Raw genomic sequence first — 15,239 nt, forward strand, 5'->3', positions numbered from 1 at the left:
CCCTACGTTGGGCAAAGATAAGTAAAGAAAAGAAAAATAAAACAAAACTCTAAAAAGCCTTGAAAGCACATGACACGATGTGGACGAGTGCCAATTCTTCGTGGGTCACAAGCACACGTTCCGTCATCTTCCATACTTGTCTGTATTTGTAAATGCCTTGACGTGCAGACCAATTACTGGATCGATTTGGGCTTCCGTCCCCAGCTGCCCGCTGATCCTCTGCCGAGTGCCCTGTGCCCCAGCCAGGGGCCGTCAGACCGCTGCACTGAGGCTGGCTTTGCTCTCAGCGTCCCGCCCCAGTTGCGGGCCGGTTTCTGAGCCCCACGAAGGCGGTTCAAATTGATCCACGGGAAAACCCGAGTCTGTCTTTTCAAATCCCCACCCTCTGCGCAAGCAGCTCAGAGAAACACAAGAAACAAACCCTAGTTTGCTCTGATTGCACCGCCTTAGGAGCTGCGAGGGATCCTGGCCCACCCAAGCCCAGTCTCCAGCCAGCACAGACCGGATGCCATGCTCTGTGACACCCTGCCAGTGACTGGCACCTTTGCTGGAGGGCAGGGGCCAGACTACCCCACCGAGACGGGCTCCAGGCCCTGCAACAGCTCTCCCACCACAAAGGAGATCTCACTTCGGACACCTGGACGCCTCACAGAGCCACAAAGCCTCTCCTACACGGTCACGGTGACAGAAGTGATGGCAACGGCCTAGGCACGTGGAGAGGGCACCTATACACCAGACACTGAGGTGAGCACTTTGGCCCACCGCTTTTAGTTCTCGTAATTCCCCAGCAAGTGGGGAGTGTGCCCATCTCACAGATGGAGCTTGAGGTCAGGGCACCTGCCCAAGGGCACCGAGCTGGGGGGTGACGATGCAGACCTTTTAGATGCTAAGCTCCTGTCACCTCTGGTCACTGTCTTCTGCCAGGTTATTTCTGCACTCAGACCTTTCCTGTTTGCTTTTTTATTCATTCTGCCAACAACTTACAAAGCGCCAACTATGTGCCCAGCCCGGGGTCACTGGTTGGTACTGGGACGACAGCAGTAAATGAGGAAAGCACAATCCTGCGCACCCCCCACCCCCACCGGATCATGTCAGATAAACACACTACCGACCCTACAGTAACAGCGGGATGGCCAGACCAGGGGTGCCGTAGGTGCGCAGCCCCGGGCTCACCTCAGCGAGGTACCAGGAAGACTGCCTTCGGGAAGCAGCTTCGGAGCAGCAAGGCTACATTTACTCTGAAAGGTCCCATAAGCCTTCCTGGTCTGGCTCCAAACAAGAATGGAGCCCACCATCAGGGTACCCATTCTGTGTTATCTGGAGGTTCTAGCAAACTCGACAAGATGCAAGAAGAAAGGAGATAAAAGGCAGTGGAAGAAAGACACAAAATAATCATCATTTGCGGATGAAAATTTGACCTAGAAAATGCATGCAAAACGGGAATTTAAAAACTGTTACAAGGAACGGTAACAGCGACTAGATACAAAATAAGCATTTTATTCCAGCGCTGAAGGGCAAAAATTACTTGTTAACTACAAAAGGAAAAACAGTAACTATCGGGCAGAGAAGCGCAGTCAACACTTCTACCAAGGGATCCTCGTCACCTCCACCAGGAGGGACGCTAACACTGGAGTGGCCCTGGAGAAGGGGAGTGCTCTCGCTTGGGCTGTGGAGATGCCTGACCCGAATCTCAGCAGGACTTGGTCTTAACCAGTCAAATCTAATTTGAGAGGCATCCGATAAGATGACTGTCCTATTTTTTTTTTTTTTAATGTCAAGGTCAACACAAAGAAGGCCAAGGAGCTGTCGCAGAGCAAGGAGGCCAGAGAGACAGGGCACCCAAACACAGGGCTCCACACTGGACAGGACCCGGGACACCGTAAAGCGTGCTACTGGGGCACCTGATGGCGTGGGCACACGGGCCGTGGATTAGAGGGCGGGGCACGAGGTCCCCAACTCGGTGACCAGACTGCGGCTATGGAAGATACCCCTACTCCAAGGGAAAAGGAGGCGTCGTATGCGTAACCTTCTCTCAAGCAGCACAGATACGTGTAGAGAAAATACTAAAAGCAAACATGGCAGAAAGTTAAACATTAAATCTGGGCAGAGGAAAGGAGTTATTTGAACTAGTCTTAAAACTTTTCTGGAAGCTTGTTTTTAAAATGTAAAAATTTAAAAATAAATTAGTACTATAAAGTGCATACAAAAAAAAAAAAAGAAAACACATACACACAGCCCTCCTTTCCTACATGGCAGCACTAACCCTTTCGAAAATAATAAGGGAAAAAAGATCCCATTATTGACAGTGACCATCCCCAAGACAAATATATAAAACACCCAGAATTAAACATAACACCTCAAGAGACACAGGGGCTCCACGTAAAGAAAACCGGTAACGATCTCGGCAAAATGTATCACTGAATGGACTGGGCTGCCGAGTGTGTGCGCTGTTTCTGTAAAGGGCCAGACGCTGAATCTGTTAGGTTTTCGGGCCACCCCACCTCTGCCTCAAGCAAGCAGCCGCAGAAACCATGTCAAGGAACGGGCACCGCCGTGCTCCCGTAAGACTTCATTTACAAAGACAGGCGTCTGGCAGGACTTGCCCACAGGCTGCGGTCTGCTGCCAGGGTCCCGAGGCGCTGAGACCGGCTGACCGCCCACCGGGGCGTTTCCTCTTCTTCCCGGACACACACACGGCCCTCCCACGGAGCGGCCCTGGGCCGAGCTCTGGTCGCTGGCCGAAAGCCGGGTGCAGACACTGCCACGGCCCAGAGAGCCGAGCCGATGACGGCGGGTCCCCGATTTCCCACGTGGAGCACGGGGCTCCTGACCACGAGTCAGAAACACCGATTCCGGGCTTTCCGTGAGCCAGACGTTGGAATTTGTCCCGTACGACAAGCAGCAGGCCACAGAAGGTTACATGCGTAAGTAGGTGTTTCGTGTTTCGTGGCCTCCAAGCGCTAAGTGCAACGCTAAGTGCAGGGAGCTCAGCCCTGCCCTCGTGGCTCCCTGCGGGGCCGGGGGGGGGGGGCGGTCCACGGGTCCACGACCAACAGTCACACCAGAGAATGACCAGCCATACTGGTCACGGGCGTGAGCAGGGGTCCGTGCAGGCGGCACGCACACTCATTTGTTCACAAAGGAACTTCAAAATCTGTGAGCGTGTAATGTTCACATCAAGCCACTGGACTCACAAGCACTCTGTCGATGACCAACGGGCACAGGAAAGCCAGGGCCGGAAAGGGCCACGGAGTTTGAGGAACGCCGCTTCCCACACCAGCAACCGCGTGTCTTCTATTACCCACAGGCATCAACTTTGGGTCCCTCGCTTCTCTGCTCGGCCCTCGGGCTTCGAGAACCCGGGCAACAGGCGAAAATGCACACCGTCCATGCTCACGTGTCTGCGGTGCCGAGGAGCAGAAGCCGACGAGGATGGCCGGCCTGTGCAGCCACGAGACGTTTCAACGTCCTTCCGGAAGGCCACGGCTGGCGGCCGCCTCGCCTCACCCCCTGGAGCCGCAGGGAGTCCGCCTGAGCCCCAGGCCCGGGCCACACCTGTGGGGCTCTCTCACCTCGAGCACCCTGCAGAAAATAATACGCGTGCCTCGGGGGTGATGGGTAAACTGAGGCAGCGGCCACGCCCGCCCCGGGGACCCACAGAGCGGCCACCTCTCCAGGCCAGCGGCACGTGCGGCTTTGTAAACGTGAACGAACTTAAAGACCAAACAACTGAAACCTGAGCTCTCCACCCACTTCGGCCACATTTCAGACGCTCACCAGCCACACATGCCTCGTGCTGCCATCTTGGATGGCGCAGACACAAAACATTTCTATCACTGCAGAAAGTTCTAGACTCTCCGTGAGACCTCCTGTTGGCTAACCCAAGGGGTCAGCAGGTCTGGAAAACCTGCTCACACCACCGTCTGCAGAGAAAAACACAACCGCTAAGAAAGCCAAATATTCAGCAATGTCCTCACATGCTAGCAGCCAAGGCAGGGCTATAAATGTTCGCAGTTGATACGGAATCCAACCAGAGGGAGGTGGCTATTCTTGAGGGAAAGATGTTTTCCTCAAGCTGTGATGAGTCACTGTTCCCAGCTTCAGGGGTGTACCAGCCAAGCAGAACGGATATATTTATGTCCCCAAGGGTGGAGGCAGACAGACACAAACTTCTGTTCACGGAGCTTTGCAGCCTCCAAGCTGCCTGCTTTGCCACCGGGACCATCAGACTCCACCGTCACGCTCTTTCTGAATCAGCTCCGGAGGGCTCCTAGGCTTACAAGCTGTTTTTCACTGCCTGTGTTCCCCCACGGCTCCACGGTAGCATAGAGAAGGATCCTTAATTTCACCTGTAAACTGTAACCAAATCATGTGATAGGAGGGAGTTTTTCTGGGCAGGTTTCTGATGGACAGCTGGCCCCAGCCACTGCCCGTGCACGTGCCTGAGCCCAAATCACTCACGTGGCTCACCAGTGTCGGGCGGGAGGGGTCCTGGTGGACATCTTCCCGAGCAGCTCGCTAGCCCACCGATCGGCTCGGGCGTCAAAGGCACAACCACCATATGACCTCAAACTCCGCAACTATGAAGTTTATAAAACCCAGAATAGCTGTGAAAGGGGGCAGCGCGAGTCTGTGGGAAGGGCCCGGGAGGGGTCAGAACGCACTCGGCGTTTCTGCTTGTCCGTCTGGAAAAACAGTGAGTACCTTTTGTTCTTGTGCTACAAACCCCAGAAAGCAGAGTCTCTTCTGAGCAGACAGAAGGTCAGTGCTGGGCCCTAGGATACTGATTTACTGCGAGGAGGGAAGAGAGATCTAGGGGAGGAAATACGAAATCAGGGAGGGAGGGAATGCCGGTGTTTATCAAAAGTTGGCAGTTTTTTAGAAGTGTGCTCAGAAAGGTTTCGAAAGAAATCCCAAACGGGGAGTTATTTCCATAAAAACACACCTCCTCTGTCACTGACACCCTGTGAGGACTCTCACAGTTCTGTGTCCAGACCCTTCTCCCTGACTTCTCCTGGTGGCCCCACTCCCGTGGCTGAGGGGGGACAGCAGGACCACCACCCGGGAACCAGGAAGAAGGACGAGGGCCCCCATGCCCTGCCTGGTTATGGGAAGACAACAGAAATAACTGACAAGATGGGAGAGCCCCATATGAAATCATCAAGAATTGACTGTCCATACAAGGGAAAAAAAAAAAAAAAGCCACCTAAATTTAAGCCTAATTAGGTCATGAGGTGCTAACAAGGCCAATGACTAAATTATATGACTTTTTTTATTTCTATAAAAATACACTGTGTCGCTCAACTTTTAAAGCAAATTTTACAATTAAACTACATCAAAATGTCTGATCCTTTCAAAGATTTCTATTTTCCAAAAATATGACCTGCTGGGTTCAAGGGGGCTCAAATTTACCGACCCAACTTAAGACAAAATATGCTTTTCTTTATATGATAAGACATACTGACATCAGAAGATCTGCATAATTCAATCGATACTTCCCCCAATAATCAACCAATGCATGAGGTCACAAAACCAAGCCGGGTAATGAGAGATTTATTCTAGATGTGAGACAGAGCAACAGGTTTTAATGTAACGGGGAGAGAACACGGCCACCGATGATGTGTCAGACTCCATACTGCAAGTGACCCTGAAGAAACTACCACCTGTCAGGTTCTGGGGAGGCGTCGAGTGTCCACAATCATCTGAAAGGCGCTAGGATACCCCTCCCTCGTCCAGCCCCCTCTCTGCGTGAGGCTGAATTTCCTTCCCAGCCTGAACCAAAGCCACCTACCCCCACAGACAAGAGGCACAGCAGCCAGGACATTCCAGCCGTCTTCGATCAAGCCAGACCTTAAGCCTTTTCCAAACACCAAACACCCTACTCTAAATGTCTGTGTTTGGGGAAATAGAGTGGTTTTGTCATGAACAGCGATTCTTGAGATACATTTATCACTGCTCTTTCTGAGCAGGTCAATAAACACGTGTGTTTGAACTTCTCACTTCCAATCGCTAATATGCTGAGGGTGACGGACAGCCCCACGTGAACAAAAGCTCTCCGGGGTCCCCAGCGACGTGTGAGGGTGTGGAAGGGCCCTTGGACGCAACATCTTGAGTCCTGCTGGAGAGGACGAGGCGGGGGGAGGGGGGTGCCCTGGGGAAGAGGGGCAGGCCAGGGGAAGCCCTTTAGCAGCGCCGGGCCGGGGCTCAGGGGCAGGGCGCTGGGCGGCCGCTGTGGCTTCCAGCAGGAAGGTGACGCAGTCACAGCCCCGCTCTGTGCGCACGTGCAGAAGAACCAGAGCCCCGCTTGCTGAGGAAACAAACAGAAGATACATGTGTGCCTTTCTGGGCATGGTGGAACATGTGACAGATGACGAAGGGGAAAAGGCGTCTTCTTAAGCAGACCACGTAAAAATAGCCATTTCTTCTCTGCGTGCCTCCCGGAGAGTATTCGTAGGAGAGAGGATGCCACACACTTGCAACCGGCTCATGATGTAAGGCTGGAACCGTTACGTCCGAGGAAAGCAAAACCCGCACTAACACATCTTCGGCCTGCCATCGGGCTCCTGGAAGGGGGTCTGGTGAGGCCCCAGGGGCACGGTGGCAGGACCAGTCAGCAGAGGCCGGCGGGGACCCGCTGTGCTCACGGCCTCTGTCCAAGACTCCTGGGCAGTGCACAGCACACCCTCACGGCTTCCCTTTCTACGTTTATGAAATACACGTACAGCCAGAGATTCCATCTGCTTTCCTTTAAATCCATCAGGAACCTTTGCCCAGAAAACCGGAAACTTGTGAAAAGCGACAGCGGCGGCGAATATTGCCCACGAAACCTCCTTGCAAGTCACGATGCAAGGGCCCATTTCCAGGAAATCAAAGTAAAAGCATTTATATAATCCTCTCCTGTTAATATGAAATGCTTTAAATGCAGGGTAATTATGGAAATGAGGCATTGCTGTAATTTGAGTTGTCATTAATTTACCAAGTTTATCCCCTGACATTCACAAGATGCAAAAACAGCAAACAGTAAATTACTGTATCTCCAAATCAAAAGCTTTCATTTCATTTCAGCTCATAATTGTAAACATAGCTGTCTTTTTCGACAGCACTGACTACGAATGTCATTAAAACTCTACACAATACCCTTTGGGCGCCCACCAACCCTCTCCCTCTCCCAGTGACAAAGGCTTTTGTAAAGTTATTATAAATTCGATTTCAGCACACGCTCCATGATAAGTAATATCCTTCTCACAGGCTCATTGCTAAAATACTACATTACATACGTCTTCCTATGTGGGTGACAGGCCCAAAAAAGTCAGCGTGAACTGAATGTTGGAAAGGGGCACACGTTTTCATTAACAGGGATTCCGCATACCGGCTCCCAATGGGTTACGCTGCCAGAAATAAGCCCTTTCCAAGCAAACGTTTAACAAGATGACAGTGTAACTTTGAACAAATATCCACAAGTGATCCACAACAACTGCCACAGGGCAAGAAAACCAGAGCGAGGGGTGTATCTAGAGAAAATGCGCATCCTGTATTCTGGCCCACGCCATGCGGACACCATGCGGCCGAACCCACAGCTTGGTCTCCTGAGCGGCTCCTCCTTCCACGGGCACGTCTGAGTCCGGCAGCCTCCACACCCACACCGTCTCTTCCCTCCTGGGAGGCCCCGGACGGGGACGTTTCTTCCTCAGAGGCCCTTCTGGCCACCTGTCTTCTCTCCAGTCCAAGGCGCGCCGTCTCCCTGCGCGGCGGCTGGGAGATGAGCTGACACCCTCTCCCGTCCCGAACCCCATGCAGCACACAGTTCCGGCCACGACCCAGGCTCCGGGTCGCGAGGGGATCCTGCGGCCGCGGCGGACAGGGAGGCACGGCATCGAGAGTGAGGGAGAAATAGCAGTTTCTGCTGCCTGGGATGCTGCTGTCTGCAGCAAATCTGGGGCATTTTCCGACTACTTTCAAAATGACTTCAATCTGATAACTACTGCTATGACGGTTAGTGACTGATTCCATACTTTTCGAGGGACCACAGCGGAACAGCCCTGGGAAGCTACAGGAAACGATCTCGTACGTGCTAAAATGCTCTGCTGGTCACAGTCAGTCACCTTCCATCACGGTCCGTGTGCAGAAGCTGAGAGCCCTCCCACGGGCTGCTCACAGCATGTCCTTCAGAGGGGGGGCGCATGCCGGCACGGCCAGGCGCCAAGATCACCAGCCATGGAACAGGCGGTAACCAGTCTACAGGCCTAGGCAAGGACCATCCAAAGGCGCGAGGGGAGACAGACAGACATCTCTGCTTCCTGACAGACACACATGCCCTACCGCCTAAGAGGCAGCTCAGGCAAAGCAGCATCAAACCCGCGTCCGATCAGATCTTAGCCCCACTACTAACCTATGTAAGGGGAACCATGGGAATCCAGTCCACAAACGCAGGCTGTGGAAACGATATGGGGCAAATGAGCCCATCTCTTCAGCGAGGGAAACAGAGACGGATGGAGCCTACAGGTGACAAGAGATGTGAGTGACACCAGCCAAACAGGCTGTCTGCACCTGATTTAGTTCCTGATCCAAAGAAGCACAGTGTAAGAAGAGAAATTCACGAGACAGCAAGGGGAACGCATACAGTGGCCGGAAGTTTGATGACCGTGAAGGAATTATCGTTAATTTTTAAGGTGTGATAACATTGTGGTGAAGCTTTTTAAAAAAGGATCTTTGGGGCGCCTGGGTGGCTCAGTCGGTTGGGCGGCCGACTTCGGCTCAGGTCATGATCTCACGGTCCGTGAGTTCGAGCCCCGCGTCGGGCTCTGTGCTGACAGCTCAGAGCCTGGAGCCTGTTTCAGATTCTGTGCCTCCCTCTCTGACCCTCCCCCGTTCATGCTCTGTCTCTCTCTGTCTCAAAAATAAACGTTAAAAAAAATTTTTTTTTAAAGGATCTTTATCTTTACTGAAGCGTTGACACACAGAAGGAGATGACATTTGTGATTTCCGTCCAGATAAGTGGGGGCCGCAGGAAAGCTGAGTGGGGACGAAGGAAAAGTAAGCCAGGTCACGGCAGGCTACCCCCGACGCCGGTGACGGGTGCATAGAAGTTCACCACTCTATTTTCAAGTTTGAAATGTTCTGTCATAGAAAGTGTCGGGGGAAGAAAAAAAGACCCCTGCTCGTCCCCAAAAGGTTGGAAAACACGGGAAAGGAAAAAGGGAAAAAAGCACCCTGGGATCCTACCACTCCCAGAGGCCATCGCAAACAGAAGTCTTGTTTGTACTGTAATTAATCAAGTAGCCCATGTTTATTACAAACCTGTTTTTTAAAGAAAAGAAGGCTGGAAAAGAGGGGGCAAGAGCACGTGGGGGGCTGCGTACGGGCCTTTCTCTGTGTGGCTCACACATAACATCGACGTCAAGTTCCAAATCTGAGGGCGTAAAGAACTCGTCACACGACACTGTGTCCACCCGTAAAGCCAGGGAACGGGGTCCACGCGTCCCCGGGGTAAGTTGACTCTGCACCTCAGAAAGCCGCGTGAAATCACTGCCGGTGCTTCCCCCACGGACGCTGCAAATCCCTCCAGTTACTCATGAGTTCATTCAACAAACACAACTCAGCTCTGTGCGCGCACTGCCCGCCACTTCCTGCGCTGCGTCTCCAGGGAGGGAGGACCGCGCCCGGCCCAGTCGCGCGGAGAAATGCTGGACTCGCGGCTCGGGAGGCCCGGCAGAGTCCAGCGAGGTGCGCGCTAACTTAGCGGCCTGTATAACCTAGCACAAGTCATAACGGACGCGCTTCCCTCCCTGCGCGTCCCCACGCACGCAGCACGGTGGAGCCCCGCAGCCGCAGGCAGGGCCGGCTCTCGGTGTGTCACAAGGAACTGTTTTCCCACCACTCATTCAAAAACATGGAGGTTTTGGGAAAACGTACATTCTGGTATTCCTCTTAGCCACATGCTTTCTTGAGTGGGGAAGAAGAGTGAGGAATGCGCAGCGGAACCTGTCCCCGGGATGGGAGGTGCGTGTGACGTCCCCCATCGGGAAAGGGTGTGTCTATGACCACAGCGCAAAAACAACAACAACAACAACAGAAACAAGGCCCCAAGGCTCACGCACCTGCACTCCATGAAATCCAAGCATCGCCAAATCAACGAAATGCCAATACGATAGGAATTTTAAATTTATGGTAAAGAAATTCATAGCTTCAAATACTAAAAAAAAAACACCACATTGTTTTAATGCTTAATTATTTTTGAGACAGAGAGAGAGCAGGGGAAGGGCAGAAAGAGGGAGATACAGAATCGGAAGCAGGCTCCAGGCTCTGAGCTGTCAGCACAGAGCCCGACGCGGGGCTGGAACTCACAAACCGTGAGATCATGACCTGAGCGGAAGTCGGACGCTTAACCGACGGAGCCACCCAGGTGCCCCCATAGCTTCAATATTAATGGCAAAACCATGTACCAATGCCTGAGAGGAAACAGACATTAATTACTACCTTTCTTTAAAAATAACGAATTTCCCATTTTGGGAGTGACAAACACGTACACATTCAACTTCCTTGCGCTGAATTCATTAAAATTTCCTGAGTGCTTTCGGTGGGACAGGCCAGAGAGCCTAGCTCTGAGAAGTTGACAACAGCCATTTCATATGCGGGATTACGGAGTTAGTTTACGATCTCTAAAACAGAAAAAAACAAAACAAAACACAAAACAAAACATAAACCCACTCAAACTGCCAAACACGTCAGTCAACAGGCTTTGTCGGTTTTCAGAAGCAAACGGGAGGGGAGACACGGACGTCCACTTAATGTTTCTCCTTCTGCCCGTTTGTTCTGTTCTTGTGATTTTTACATCACTGCCTACGTGGAGATTGCTCAGAAGCTCGTCTCGAGTCAGACACAGGCACAGCGGGGCAGAGAGCCTGGTCAGCCACAGCACAGCGCTCCAGACGCGCCCACCAAGGAGGCAGGCCCCTCGAGGGCAGACCTGACATGCACCACGAACACCCACCACGCGTTACAGGCCACAGACCTGGGACTGGCCCATCCTGAGGCTGATCTGAGGACTCGGCGGGCTACCACTCCGTCCCTTCGAGTTCCAGAAGATACCGTGGGCTCTAGATTCAGTAAGCTAGGCCCTAGTTAGTGTACCTATTCAACAGCTGGGCAGGGCGCGCTGAAAATCAGCCTCCAGTATACAGACGTGCGTTAGCAGAAAACAGGCCTCTAAGAGCCCCAGGGCGGGGAGGGGAAGGCGCTGTTCTGCCTGTCACTCTCCCAGGCCCTGAAATGTACTGAATGGCCCAGAAGAGAGAGAACAAAGTGGTAACAAACACAGGATAGAATAACTCTGTGACTCGCCAAGCCCTGATTTTACCCAAATACGTACCTTTCAAGTTTGCAAAATAAAGGTCTGTTCTCACACCCTAAGCAGGAATGAGTCACTGCTGGTGTTGCACTGGGAAACTATTCAGCGCAATATTTACAAGCCAGCATGCCAAGACCCTGGGGAGGGGAGAAGTGTACAGAAACAAGCTTTGGGTGCCGGGGATCACCCCAGCAAAAATCCCCTGAACTCTCTCATAAAGAAGAACACTTAGCCCATCAGAGACGACTGTGCAACAGGAAGCCGGTGGGAGAAATACAAACACTCCGTGAGGAGTTAAAGGCAATTACTACACAGAAACAGAAAGTGCCCTGAAGAGGAAGCGGGGCAGGTAAATAGGCTTTCTCCTCATCAACAGACCTTGAGAAAGCAGGGATCGCAGGAGCAGAGCCCGTGGGGGAAAAAGTAGACGTGGGAGCCAGAAGACAAGGGAAAGTGAGTGAATGTCGCTAAAAGCACGCTTGTGACAGTGGCTGTGCCACCCCGGAACCGCCTTCTCCCTGCCCTGCCCCCCCCCCCACCCTGCTGTTTCCCCTTTGGGCTCAGGAATCCCAGGCTGTGCTACAAATGCTCAAAGTGCTGGGTACCACTGCCCCACCCCAGGAGCAGCGCATTCAGGGGCACTGAGGACCGAGCACTTCCTGCCCTGTCCCTCCGCCCTGGGAATGGGAACGTCCCTCACACGCCCAAAGTCACTGCCATTGACTCGGCCCCTAGCGCGAGGGGGTGAGGGGCGCACCTCCCGGACCAACACCTCCCGATGCAATCCTTTTCAGGAGTGCGTGCTGGGGCGACCCCCGGACTCAGGCTGGGCGGGGGTCAGGGGTGTCCTCCGGTCCAGGCCTGGCAGAGGCAAGGGCGACCCTTATGGTTCAGGCTCGGTGGGGGCGGGGCGACCCTCGGTGCCCAAGGCCCAAGCAGGGCGGGGGAGGGGGGGAGGGTCAGGAGTGGACCTTGTGTCCCGGTTGAGCACAGATCGGACCTGGGTTGGAGAACGTCCCTGAGGCCCAGGCTGGGCGGGGTCGGAGGCGTCTCCGGTGTCGGGCAGGGCGGGGTCAGGGCAAGGTTTGCGGTGACCCCAGGATCTAAGTCAGGCTGCGGATCCGGGGCGGTGGTCGGGAGTGACCCCGGGACGAGGCTCGGGCCCCGGGTCAGGGTGACCTCTGGGTCCGGGCCGGGCCAAAGGCCGAAGGTGACCACGAGTCGGGAGTCGGGCCGAGGGTCCGGGTGACCCCGGGGTCCAGGCCGGGCGGGGGAGGGGGGGGGAGCGGGGGCGCGGCAACTCACTGTTTGGGCAGCTGCAGGGCGGGCGCGCCGCGCCGCTGGAAGGCCCCGTCCACGAAGACGCCGTTCTTGCCGAGGCAGCGCAGGTAGAAGTGCGGCTCCTGGAAGCTGAGCTGCAGGTGGCGCCGCGAGATGAAGCTCGACAGGCCCATGCTCAGGTCCACGGAGCCCTGCGACGAGTTGCGGCCGATGGTGACGCTGGGCTGCCGCATGAGGAACTCGAACTCGCGGCCCTCGAGGCGCGCCAGCGCGGGCCCGGGGCTCCTGCGCACCGAGGCGGCCGCCGCGGCCACCAGGGCCTCGCCCGACGCGGCCCCCGCGCCCGGGCCCGTCGCGCCGCCCGCGCCGCCCGCGATCGCGGCCCCCGCGCCGCCCGCGCCCCCCGCGCCCCCCGCGATCGCGCCCGGCGGCGGCGGCGGCGGCGGCGGTGGCGGCGGCGGCGGGGGCTGGGCGGGCGGCGGCGGCGACGGGGCGGCGGGCCCGGGCGCGGGGGCCGCGGGGGCCGCGGCGGCGGGGAAGGCGGCGGCGGCGGCGGCGGCGGCGCACAGCACGGGGCTGCAGGGCGCCGAGCGCAGCGCCAGCAGGGCGCGGGCCCCGCTGTCCTCGCCGACTTCGGCCATGTTCGCGCAGCTCCGAGCGGCCTCCGGCGGCGGCGCGGCGGCGGGGGGCGGGGCTCCGCGGGGCGCGGGCGGGCGCGGCATCCCGGGCCGGATCGCGGGCGGAGCGGAGCCGGAGGCCGCGCGCGCTCCCGGGGCGGGCCGGGGCGGTGTCCACGCCGGCGGCGCGCTGCCCTCCCCCCGCCCCTGTCCTCGGGTGGGGTCGGGTGGGGTGGGGTGGGGTGGAGGGCCCGGCGGGGGAGCGCTGCCTTCCCCGCGCTCGCGTCCTGGGGGCGGGGGCGGGGGACGGGGACAGGGGAGGAGGGGACAAATGCCCTCCCACTCCTGGGGTGGGGGTGGGAGAAGACCGGGGAGGGGGGACGGCTGTCCTGCCCCAGTTCCTGTCCTTGGGTGGGGTGGGGGGGGCCGGGAAGGTAGGGACCGTCCTGGGGAGGGGGGGGGGAGGGACACTGCCCTCCCCCCCCCCCCCCAGTCCTCGCTTGGGGTGGGAGGGCCGAGGAGGGGAACCCCTAAAAGTCTAGCTGGAGAGTTTTGCTCCTGGGTCACTGGGCAAAGGGACAAATGAGCTCAGCAGTCTCTGGGGCCCAGACGCTCCACCCCCCTAGCCTAAACTGCCTTCACACTTAAGCACCTGAATTAAGGGTTTTCTGCTGTAAATGGAGTTTGCCTAAAGATGCTTGCGATCCCTGATGTCTGTGTTCCTTTTTGGAATCATTTATTCAATCAACTAACAGCTAGATCAAATATCCCGGGACCCAGGCTAGGCACCGGCTTCAGGAAGACAGACACAGCTTTGCCCTTCAAGCTGTTTACCTGCTCATCCGGGAAGAACATGCCTGGCCAGTGGGGCATTGGGGGGTCAGACCCCTCTAGTACCCCTCTAGTACTACAGAGGACCCCCATATGCCTTCCTAATTCAGCCAGGCCCCCTAAAAAGGTGGCAACGTTCCCACATTTCCATCATTTAATAATTGTCAATTACTTACCTGGCGGGGGAGATACCATGATCATGAAGGTGGTTTTCCCAGGATGAGGCTGGTCCATTGCACTCCAGATGTGCTGACCCCTGCGACCTCCCCAACTGCAGAAACCTCCGCTGCATAATTTGGGATAGTGGGGGAGGAAAAAAAAAATGATTGTCAAGTGTCAGAACACAGACCCTCCCTGGTGGAGCTAACAATTCAGTGGGAGATGCAGACGTGGGTCAAATGCATGTGCTAATAAATACAAAATCACCACCATCAAAAATCCTGTGAGGCATTGCTGGGTGGTGACCTGAGAGTGTGTGGGGAGAAGGGGCCCCCCAGGGTGAGAAGTTTGCCTGTTTACTCACTTCCCAGCCTGGACGTGAGGACGTATTAACCAATCATCGTCTGAGCAAATACATAGGTACAAATGGAGATAGAGAAGTTTGTGGTGCTGGCGGGGTGTGGCAGGGGCGGCGGGGGTGGGGGGAGGGTTGTAAAACATTTTTATGAAAAGCTGTCACAAGAAAACATACTTGGCAGAGGGAAGAGGACAGTAAAAACAGGGTCAGGGATCTCTTCCCTAAGGAATGACAGTTGACCTGAAGTCCAAATATGATTTGGGGTGAGGGGGGTGGGAGTCTGGGGGATGGGATTCCAGCCAAGGAACAGCATGTGTAAGGGAGGGTGGCACCTTCAAGGGACTGACAGGTCACTGAGGATGGAAGAGAGAGTGACCACGTCAGCTGGGCCCAATTAGGCAAAAAAGCCTAACGGGCCATGTTGGGTCATGTAAGGATTTAGGTCTTATCCCACCGGCCATGGAAACCACTGAGGGGTTTTCGGCAGAAAGGCACACGTATTTGACCCACGTATTTGAAATAGAACCACTGGCTGTTGTGTGGAGCTCGAGTCAGAAAGGGGTCAGTGACTGTGGGAGGCCAGTAAGGAAGCTGGTAACTCAGGCGAGGGGGCAGGGCGGGGGGCCGAAGGAGAGAGGTGGACAGA

The 15,239-nt window shown here is 55.5% G+C and overlaps 1 protein-coding gene and 1 pseudogene across 1 annotated transcript in view; one reads left to right on the plus strand and one right to left on the minus strand.

Annotated features, from left to right (window-relative positions):
* FOXK1 (forkhead box K1) overlaps window positions 1–13,284 on the minus strand; it is a 62,908-nt gene extending 49,624 nt beyond the window's left edge. Inside the window, exon 1 of the mRNA XM_053213268.1 lies at window positions 12,653–13,284. Coding sequence (XP_053069243.1) covers window positions 12,653–13,269 — 617 coding nt within the window. The 5' untranslated portion in view covers window positions 13,270–13,284. The remainder of the gene's footprint in view (window positions 1–12,652) is intronic.
* A 960-nt stretch (window positions 13,285–14,244) lies between these two features.
* On the plus strand, window positions 14,245–14,430 carry LOC113594614 (uncharacterized; annotated as a pseudogene).
* Window positions 14,431–15,239: the final 809 nt, after the last annotated feature.

Source organism: Acinonyx jubatus, chromosome E3, assembly GCF_027475565.1.
Source record: "Acinonyx jubatus isolate Ajub_Pintada_27869175 chromosome E3, VMU_Ajub_asm_v1.0, whole genome shotgun sequence".
Classification (NCBI taxonomy): Eukaryota; Metazoa; Chordata; class Mammalia; order Carnivora; family Felidae; genus Acinonyx; species Acinonyx jubatus.